Source organism: Panonychus citri, unplaced genomic scaffold, assembly GCF_014898815.1.
Source record: "Panonychus citri isolate SS breed McGregor unplaced genomic scaffold, ASM1489881v1 Contig00138, whole genome shotgun sequence".
NCBI classification, from domain to species: domain Eukaryota; kingdom Metazoa; phylum Arthropoda; class Arachnida; order Trombidiformes; family Tetranychidae; genus Panonychus; species Panonychus citri.
This window is the reverse complement of record NW_026515543.1, coordinates 1,720,811-1,731,926: the sequence shown is the minus strand read 5'-3', so window position 1 is coordinate 1,731,926 and position 11,116 is coordinate 1,720,811. Positions and strand designations below refer to the sequence as shown.

Below are 11,116 nucleotides of genomic sequence, written 5' to 3'. Positions count from 1 at the left end.
TAATTGTTTAATCACTTGACAAAAATATATAGCGATTAATTTGTTACAATTGAAATCTAACATTCTCTACCTTGTATATTTTTAGCAATCAATTGGATATAATTGGAGGTTAATTTATTAGATTTTTGCTTCTAATCCATAATATGATTTAGTTATCATTAAGATGAAACGGAAATCCAATTTTGGTTTGAGTTTGAAGTATTACAATGATTGGTGACAGATTGTTGATAATTTAATGAAACAATCAATGGATTTAGTTGATTAGATCATTGATATCATAGATATTGTAACACTCTAACTAATATACAGGGCATTTCACCAAGTTTCCAACAAGTTTTTCTTGAACAACTTTTTAGTTTTTGAGAGTTCAGACCTCAGACTCGAGTTATGGTAGTTTGGGTGGTACTCAATTGTCATATTACAATATCAAGGTCATTCCGGTCACGGCATTTGGATACGATTTCAAGGTCATTTGATGGTCACAGTTTGTAATAAGTTTCAATTTCATTATTTTATTCATAACGTACAAGCTAACGATCTGCCTGATCAAAATGAATAAAAAACTGAACATCCGGATTGGACTAACATCTTTTTGGAATTATATTCAATATTAAAATTCTAATCAAAAGGTAGTCATAATTGTAACATTTTTTTCTTATTAATTGAAGATACTAAATTCAAATCTAATTGTATACAATTTAGTTTGATTATAAAACTAATTTAATTTCATCTGATCTCGCGTTTTGTTAAGTCGAATGAAAGTCAAATGAATATAAGGTCTTCAGTCAAAGGTAAGAAAAATGTGAAGGTGACATTTTATAACCAAATCAACAACACTCTAAGAAATAAATCTTACCATGATTCCTCAAGATGATCAAGTCACAAAGTGTTATAAAGTGAATCCATTAGTTAATTAAAGCTCTTAAACGTTCTCAGAATAATGGAAACTTATTCGTTGAAAGTAACGAATAGGCCATGACTCTGGACGTACATAGGTCTTTCAGATCTAATTTTTTAGCATTTTCAGCATCGGAATTTGCTAGGGCTTGTTTTCATGATGATCGAAAAGGTCAAAAACTTTCGCACTGAAGCTAATGGAACAAGTTCACATCTTTGAATGATAATTACTCCTGAACGATTTTTCAGATCAAAACAACTTAGCACAATCTACTCAATAAAATCGTGAATTTTGAATGGCTGAAAAAAATTTACCGCGAAATTTCTTTACATCCAAATGTGACACTTTCTCGACTTTGAAAGGTCATCGTTGAAATTTGAATTTTGTGGTCATATTCTTAATAACGCCAAACAAATCTTACACATTTTGTCTACCGATTGGAGTTATTAGATTAAATATTGAACGAGTAGTTTTCTTGAAATTGGCTCTCAAAAGTGGAAATGGTTGTTTGTTACGTCCTGTATAATTTGAAGTAATTTCAAGTTATTGATTTACAAAATTCTAGGAAAACCAATAAAGATCATGTTGAATCCTTTAATTAATGTCCGAGTTCACAAGATAATCTCATGATAATGTTGGGTATATTTCAACACTTGTATTAATTAATCATCTCTGTTAATTGAATCAATTTTTTCCCTGCAAATGTTACCAGGGGAATTTATCGATTATTGATTGAGAATATGAATTAATATCCAAAAAGAAACAGTTGAAAAGAATTGGAAATTTACATTCAATTCTTGGAAAAAAAAATCAATCGATTGATTGTAAACAAAAAACCTTGAGAATCAATTGATTGTTAATAACAAGGAAGACAACTAAAGATGAGGTAGCTGACCAGTGGCTATTTAATGTGTCTCATGAAAAATGTTAACAATCAAGATTATGGTAAATCATTACGATTGATATTATTTATTTTTTACTCTTTCATTAGTATGTTAATCATTTTGTTATTATCATTAATTAGTTTGATTATAATCAATTGGATTGATGGTCAACCCTTGTGTCCACCTCTTGATCCACCTCTTTATGGTTATATTATTAACGATGGTCACTGTTTAACTAACATTGGATCAACATGTTCCCTTAGGTGTAAACCAAACTACGAACCCCTTGGACCATGTTCACGTTCATGTCAATCAAATGGTTCCTGGTCAGGGTCAACATTATTATGTCTTAATCGTGCTCTTAATTGTCCACCTTTAACCCTTTCTGAAAGTGTCTCAGTTGGTGGACCTTGTTTCAATGTCCCCGGGGGCATTTGTCAATTCAATTGTCCACCAGGTACAACACTTTTAGGATCAAATTCAATTTATTGTACATCAACCGGAACCTGGTCAGCAACACCTCCAACCTGTTCACCTACAGGTTGTCCACCTCTAAGGTCACCTGAAAATGGTCAAATGTCAACACTATGTGGTGAACAAGGTAATTTAATTGCTAATTGTCTCTTAATCATCATCCTAATTAACTTGCCAATTTCACATTTGTCTGAACAATGTTACTCAATCTCTGTAGTTTTTTTTTTCATTGAAAAGGTAAACACAATTGAGTAAATTGTGTTAATTACGTTAATTGCGTTAATCTTGACTTTGATTCTCTTGCCAAAATAGCAATTAATTTAGATAATCATTTAGAATAGTAAATTTTGTTTTATTCATTTACAGTTTACTTATTTGATTGTCTTTTGTTTCCAATGGTTGAGAAATGAAAAGTTAACAATTAGATAATCGGATCGATTAGAAATTAAGATCAAGGATAAGTAGTTACACCTTTTATATGGATTAAGGATTAACTGATTGTCATTTAAAAGCATAAATGATTAAAACTGTGACAACGTGTGTTAATTGTAATAATTGATCTTTTTGATTAACTTTTGTAACTTAATTTACTCGATTAGGTTAAAATTAGGTAAATCATATCAATTAAATTTGATGTGATTATAATTGTGTATGTGGGAAAAAAAAGATTAACATTATTATTATTATTTATTCAATGTTATTATTATGGTTAATCCATTAAAATTTAATCTTAACCAGATGATGATCACACTTTTTGATTATGATTTTGTGTCTTTATTACAATTAATCATTTGAAATCACATTTTTCTCTTAAATCAAATTGATGATAATCAATGATGATTAACAGACAAGCACATTAATAATAAAACAATTTGATTTAATTCAGTGTTTTGATAATGTTCCAAATCCATTGGAACCAAAATCAAATGTTAATCTTTATTTTTCCTAATCTATTATCACCTTAATTCCTTAACCATAGTAAATATCACACCTTTTTCGTGTTTAGGCCTTAGTGGCCTAGATCTTAATCCATTGAAAGAGGATGATGATTAGAGGGAACGAGAGAGAGAGAGAATTTCATTTCTAAATTCAAGGTTATAAAAACGAATAGAAGAAAAAAGTTCTAATCGTCGATTTGATCGATTCGTCGAACTACGAGAAAGAAGTTTTCGAAACAAAAAGTTTTCGATTGTTTTTTATTCTCGTTTAAAGTTACGAACGATAAATTGATTGGTTCGTTTGATTGTTTCCATTTTCCATTGATTATCTTTTCTTTTTCGAGACTTTGTTTATATACTTTTCACTCTCTTAGAATGGCGACAATTTATCGATTACAATTAATTAATTATTCTCTCTCTTTACTATCATCAGATTCTTAACCTGTGAGTTTTTAAAAGATTTGGCAACTATTTCAATCTCTCTTGCATTGGAATCACTTCATCTCTTTTTCTGTGTTAAATGTATCATCTCTGGCAACGATTTCTAATTTTCTGGTGAGATGAAGATGAAGATGATGAAGATTAGAGGTTTTCTCATCATTCGAATTGTCATCTTCTCTCTCTCTAATCTAATCTATGATTCTAACCATGATAACTGTCAGTCTATTCTCAAGGTCGTTGGGTTAAATTCAGTGTCGTATTCAACACAACAATCAGTACTGAATCAACAACAACCATCGGTATTGATACAATTAGATTACAACTCGACTAAAATTAATCTTAACATTATAAAGGTATTGATCAGATTAGTGACCTCTAATTACCTTTAATTAATTTACGATAATCCGTTGATCCAGTAGTCAAATTGATAACATGGTCCATGACAATGAACTTAATCCTGGTGTTATATAAATTTAGATTTAAATTGTTATAATTAATATGGAAAGAGATGAAAAAACTTTTATCTATTAGATTAATTTCTGGCAAGTATTATTAAAATGTTCAATCTAAAAGTTATACTACAATTTATTGATTGTTAACCGCGACAAACTCAGTTCATCAACATCATTTTGATATTAATATACACAATCAATGAGAGAGAGATGTTGATTACCGATTAATTGTTACGTTGTTAATCAGATTGATCGGGAAATTTACCTCGTAATTGATAATCATCTTGATCATTTAGTTTATTCATCATCGTCTTTCCAATGATTAAGTTACTTAGAGGTTCTTGATTCTGATCAAGAACTTTTTTCCTCTCTCTGTTGATTAACCATCGAGTTATTTAATCAACGAATTAATAATCGTGGTTAATTAACGTGAAGAAAAAAATTTTAATCAAAATTATTATTAAACTTGACACTGATTATGTTTTCCATTGATCAATTACATCTACATCATGATTAACTTTTCAATCAAATCAACGATTACCACGCAAATTAAACAAGGTCAACAATCAACGTTGATTCAATGATTAAATGGTAAATTATGTAAACAATTAACGTACTGTGATTTAAATTGTTTGATTAACTTTTTCTCTTTTCACTTGGAAATTAAATCAAGACAATTTCTCATATTGCCCTTGGTTAATTTACATTTGACAATTAAGAAAAGCTCTTGATTGTTTTAGATTAGTTTCTCTCTGAACTTGGCAATTGTTGTCTTGTTAGTTAAATTAGTATCTTAATTGTTGTATAATCTTTGGCTGGTAATAAGTATTTTATTTTATCTTTTATTATCAACTTGATTAATTAGAAACACTTTCGGTCATAGGAACTGGATCGATTTGTACAATTAACTGTAATCCAGGTTATCAATTAATTGGACCTGGAAGGTTAATCTGTTTGGCTTCGGGCTCATGGGATTTACCTTTACCTTCATGTATACCGGTCAACTGTCCACCCTTTGGCTATTCTGGTCAAGATGTACCGTTGGTTTCATGTATTCATCCATTGGGCTATCAAGTTACAGAATCAGCATTGATTCCTGGGACAATTTGTCGCTTTTCATGTCCAAATTGTTATTTGTTATCTGGTCAGTCAACAATTTCCTGTTCCGGTGATGGTCATTGGAACGGGTCAGTTGGTACCTGTTTACCAATTCATTGTCCAGATATAAATATTATAGCCAATGGTCAAACCTCTGGAATTTGTATCAGGCCAAATTGTATGGACACTTGTTCAATTTCATGTAATTCTGGTTACATGATATCCAGTTCATTGGTTAATCTTGTTTGTCAATCAACTGGACAATGGAGTGGACCATTACCAAAATGTATTCCCATTCCCTCATGTCCAGACTTATCATCTCCTGATAGTTATTCAAGTTATCGTGGTAATTGTCAGAATGCTAAGAATGGTGATACATGTGAACTATTTTGTGACCCATGTTACTTACCTACCGGACGGACCAGAGTAACCTGTCAATCAAACGGTAATTGGGACTCAAATTTAGGGAACTGTGTCACAAATAATTGTCCATCTCCAGTGATGGTCAATCTTTTAACGACCCAAGGACAATGTAAAAATGCCCGTTGTGGTGATATTTGTATGTTTACATGTAAAACTGGATACGAGTTACAAGGTAACACTTTAGATTATCTTAAACAGTTGAAAATTTATTGTGACAATTTATCTGATCATATCAGGATCTCGTTCATTGACTTGTGGTCAAAATGGTCAATGGGATAATCCATTTCCAACTTGTCGTTTAACTAAATGTCCTGATTGGCAAGTTCCAATGGGAGGTATTTTCATCAATGAATGTCCAGAGGGGTTAAACTGTCCATCCTTATGTCCAGGTCAACCTAATCAACGATGTAACCTAAGGTGTGGAGCGGGTTATCGGCTGATCGGAACAGCCGAAGAGGTCATTTGTTTACCTGGTACATTACAATGGTCTCAACCTTTACCAACATGTGAACCGATTCGTTAACTTGACAATTAAGAAAAAAAAAATAAATTAAATTAGATTCTTAAGAATAAGAAATAAAAACCAACAATTCTTATTCCAAGCTCAGAGTCTTGTTTTCAAATTTCGTCATTTAATCAATCAGACAGAACCGATTGATCAGTGATTGATTGATAAATCAGATTAACAATTAACTTTGGAGACAATTGTCCAATTTCAAGGGTTAATTCAATTGAATCAAATTCTAAAAATTGTCAATCATCAATTGTCAAAGAATAAGAGAAATCATTAACTATGGTCTTGCTTTTCGAGTTTAAGTTCGAGCTTTTTTTTTTCATTGATTCGAATAGAATTGAAAATTGTTCAGCTCACGATAGATAATTAATTGATTGGTTATGATGATTAAATGAATTTATTTTTAGTGTAAATGATAATAATCTTGTTATAAAGTTAATCTCAATTGATAGAAAGGTGTGAATGATAATTTACTAAATGATCGTAAGTCTTAATAGTCTTTTCATTTGTGACCTTTCAATGGATCATCTCACTAGTCACTAATCCGTGTCAATCTAATCTATTTCATCCTCGTTTCTCTTTCTCTTCTCTTTCTTTTCTCATACAGATCATTTCATCTTGAATTCTGAGTTAAATCATTTTCTTCCTTATAACAGAAAACTTGACATGTATTCAACCCGGACCTTGTAATTTACCCTCTTCATCTTCATCTTCATCATTCATCTCTTTCTCCTCTTCACTGAATCTCTTTACCCACCCTAACAAGAGAGAGAGAGAGAGAGAGATCCGTTTCAATCTTCTGATATTCTATTGAACAATCAATGGTGATAATACAATTGAATTATCACCATGAGGTGAGACTGAATATCAGAAGTTGATTGTTGAAATAGTTGCGAAAAAAGTTCCCTTCAAATCAATTGGAAAATCAAAGAATCACCAATTCTCAAATTGAATGTAATTCATTATATTGAGTAACTGGTTAATTGCTTAGATTTTGGGTAATAATTAAAGACAGTTACTATTATTATCAATTTAGATGTTAATTATCATGTTCAATTGAAGTGAACATGTTAAATTAGATGAAAAAAAACTGATGTTCAAATGATATGATGAGTGACCTTAAAAGTTTTTTTTCTGACCAACGGTGAGGTCAAAAACGATTCATGAGTTATTACAATTTAAACTGAGAAAAATATGTAAATTAATCAAATCATTAAAACCCAATCAGGTCATAAAGCAAGGTCAAGGTTGATTGAGGTTAAATATCCAAAAAAAATTAGATAGTATCAGATACCTGTTAACGTAATAATCGTATTTACGTCAAACTGAAACAATTAACATTTAGACTAATTAATAATGTCCATCCCATTGAGCCAATTCAAAGTAACTATCAATACTTATAAGTAATTAATCAAAATTAATTGTTGTGGTTACAATTTACTGATGATTTGGTCAACCAACTTTTCCAATTACATCGATAACTAATTCAAGTACTATTTTCGGTAATCAATAACCAAAGAATTGATTCAACCTGATCAACCTGATTCAATTAATATCCAACCATCAAATGACTAATTCATTCCCTTAATTTGTAACAATTAACCAACAGTAATTAGCTCCTAATAATATCCTTCCCAAGATGGAAATACAAAAGAAGACAATTTAAGTTAATTTATATTCCCCAATCTTAACGAAATAGATTGTAACTCCGTCAACAAAGGGTTAATTAACTGACCTTAATTAATATCGACTGATGAATGAATCAATTGATTAGCTGATTTTAATATTTGACAATGAAAAAAAAGGATTAGCATTGAGATCCAATGGATACAACTTGTTGTAATTGGCTGAACATAAAATTGACCTCAAATTGGTTGATTGATATTATCAACGAACATGATAATCGTCATGAAATCAATATAATTAATATCAACAATTAAGTAGCAATTTAGAAGCATTAATTTTGGTAAACGATAAGTAACCACAAAAACATCAACATATTCACACTCATTAAATCAAAAGAAGAAGAAAAAAAAAGTTAAACCTTTTCAACCATCAAATTTAAAAGTAATTACAGTTAACTGATCAAGATGATGAGGATGATAAACATGATGATTAAACTGATATTGTAATTTAGTGATTAAGGTAAATTAAATCCTCTTTTTCTCAACCTATCATTTTCATTCTCTATTTTTCATCATGTAAACAAAACGAAAACAAAATGATTCGGTTAAATGAATTGAATTTTAAATTCTCTTTCTTTTCTCATTCCCAGGTAACATTTGCCCTGTTTCTAATGAAGATCATCATCATCATCATCATCTTCATCTTCATCTTCTTTTTCATCCTTCTGAATGCCCCTCGACATGATATACAAACAGAATTACCGGTTTATCTGCATGTTGCCCCGAAAAAAGAAGAAAAAAATTGGTTCAAAATGGATCCTTCTCACCTTGTCATCATCATCATCTTCTTTTTTTCAGTCTCTTATCATCCTCATCTTCTTCTTGCTACCTTTAATCTTGCTCTCTCTCTCTCTCCTCTTTATATGACCTGGCCCTCTCTCACAATCTACTTCCTAGTTTAAGGTAACATCATCTAATGATAATCATTTCTTGTTTCAACTTCGTCAGATCAACTTAACCAAAAAGTTTAACGGTTAATTATTTAGTGTTCATCCTCTTTACACATTTACAGTTAGTTAACTACACTTGGAAAAAATCATGAAGTCGGTTATCATTTGTGTCTTTCTTAGCGCTATGGTTTTTACCATTGTCTCTGCTGCTGTTGACCCTTCGGCTCAATCTCGCCAGGCCGCTTTAAATGAGCGAAAGGCTCGATTTGATACCGAAAAAAAGGAAATCACTGGTTTCATGAACACCAAGAATCTTTTCAAGACTGTTGTTAAAATCTTATTTGGTTCCAGTGAGGAAAGTGCGGCCACAGGTCGACAAGTTCTTAATGTTCTAGTTGAGGTAAGTTTCGAAAGTGATTTCTATTATTTTTCTCTACTTTTCTGTTGCATTCTAATTTGCATGTCGTTGTTTTTATCCTTTCTCTGTTGGAAAAAAAAGGTTCTCGATATGGTTCGAAATTCATTTGGTCAAAAGGCTCGAAGTTCATCTTCACGAGGATTAAAAGATACCGTTGATGGAGCCGCTTTCGCTGGTGCAACCATGTTACGTGGTTACGTTAAATCATATTTAGCTGGCGATGATCATTGTGCTCAACGACATTTGTGCGAATCATCAAAAGAGGCTGCACGAGAAGGACGTGAACTCGGTGGTGTTGTAGCTCAAGTTGGAGGGTAAGTTTCAGTTCAAATTCATCTTTTTGATACAAAATATTTTCCTCTCTCACTGTTCACGACCAACAATCAAAAATCACCAATTTGATGATAGTCATTAAATGGAAAACCTAAATTTAGGTCGTTTTCCTTGAACGCTTCAACAAAATCTATTTATTCAATTTAAGAATTGAATCTTTTTCTTTCATCATCTCTGAATTTAAACAGGACAAACTTTACCTCAAATCCTATTTACCAATTTTTGACCTTTTTACTGCTCTCTCTCTCTCTCTCTCTCTCTCTCTCTCTTTCATTCTTTCTTTTTCGCCTTTATCATCCGCATCTTTTCATCATCTAACTATTTTCTCATCTCTTTCTTTTTCCATCTTCTAAACAACAGTTATGCCACTAGCTACCTTCTTCCTCATCAGAAATCAATCCCATCGAGTGCCATTAGTGAGGCCGTTAGACGAGGACGAAGCAACGAAGATTGTGCTAAGATCTACTCAAATTGTAACGAAACCTTGTAAACCAACTGACCACACTGACCTTGGACTTCTGGACACTAAGTTTGTGATGGAACCAAATCGTTGAAAAGCATAAATTGAATCAATTTAAGTTAATCAATATTTTTCCTCCATCTCTCTTTCTATCTAAACATCAACAACTTCTCATACCACCGATGACTTTTTTTTAAATTGTTCCTTTTTCCAAAACCCACCTCATCTTCAATCACGATTGGATCACAATTTCAGACATTTTTCTTCCTCATCACTTGGTAGAGTTTTAAATAGAAAATTATTTATCACAAAATAATGGTAATAATAATTATCTTCTTAATCAAAGTTCCGATTTTCCCACCTCGAGATTTGATCAAAACCACCGTCATCAGGGACTACGATCAATGCCAAAGATCAAACAATTAGATTTCTCAATGATCCGAAGTCACCTCTGATCAGTCCTTCTAATTAATTTCCATCAATCAAATGATTAACTAATTTTCCACCTTCCTAATTAACTTATATTTAAATGCACCAACAATTAACTACATATTATAAGCAACAAACTAAATGAGTGATTAACTATCACCATTTTTGAAAAATCCTTTCATTTTTGTTATTATTTTATTATGACAATTACATTAAATTGCAAAACAATATTTTGTTAATCAAAACAAGTTACAATTAATCAAATTGGAGTCACAATTTATTTCCCAATTAATATCACAACGGTAAACACAAACAATTTAACCAAATCATCTGAAAGGTTTTCAACAACAATTAACATTCACTAGCAAGTGTAACTTTTGTCTTGTACCAAATTTAGTTATTAATAGTAACAATTAAGCTAATTGTTTCAACTGTTTTAATTGTTTGAGAGAAAACAATTGAATTAAAAGGCAAAGTCACACAATTAACTTGTAAACCAAATAAAAAAACAATAACCATCATTATGGTTAAGGTCAAGGTTGGAATTGTTGAAACAGTTAAACATGATTAAGTGGCAACAATTTAAGAACCAGACCAGTTAATCAGGAAGTAGGTTCAAACCTTGATTATTTTAAGCTTCATTAACCAGTTCATCAACTTAATCATCTTCTTAATCATTTTAATCACCGTTACACCTTCATGACAAACAATCAACTGTGAAGAAATAGATTGTAAACAAAATATATTTACGAAATTGTAACAATTCAATTGTTGTATTA

General features: G+C 31.2%; 2 protein-coding genes across 3 annotated transcripts; both read left to right on the top strand.

Annotated features, from left to right (window-relative positions):
• The first annotated feature begins 889 nt into the window (after positions 1 to 889).
• LOC128393233 (P-selectin-like) lies at positions 890 to 6,212 on the top strand. Of its 2 annotated transcripts, none has more exons than XM_053353355.1 (3): positions 890 to 2,383; positions 4,971 to 5,780; positions 5,845 to 6,212. In XM_053353355.1, exons 1-3 carry the CDS (start codon positions 1,807 to 1,809, stop codon positions 6,129 to 6,131), a joined length of 1,674 nt encoding a protein of 557 aa, XP_053209330.1. In that variant the 5' UTR covers positions 890 to 1,806; the 3' UTR covers positions 6,132 to 6,212. The 2 variants fall into 2 exon arrangements, with proteins under 2 accessions (XP_053209330.1, XP_053209329.1); XM_053353354.1 differs by having other exon boundaries at positions 900 to 2,383; positions 4,953 to 5,780.
• Positions 6,213 to 8,709: 2,497 nt separating this feature from the next.
• LOC128392953 (uncharacterized) lies at positions 8,710 to 10,592 on the top strand. The gene is made up of 3 exons (XM_053353047.1): positions 8,710 to 9,097; positions 9,197 to 9,429; positions 9,809 to 10,592. The coding sequence occupies exons 1-3, from the start codon at positions 8,846 to 8,848 to the stop codon at positions 9,936 to 9,938; spliced, it is 615 nt and encodes a 204-aa protein (XP_053209022.1). The 5' UTR covers positions 8,710 to 8,845; the 3' UTR covers positions 9,939 to 10,592.
• The last annotated feature ends 524 nt before the right edge of the window (positions 10,593 to 11,116 follow it).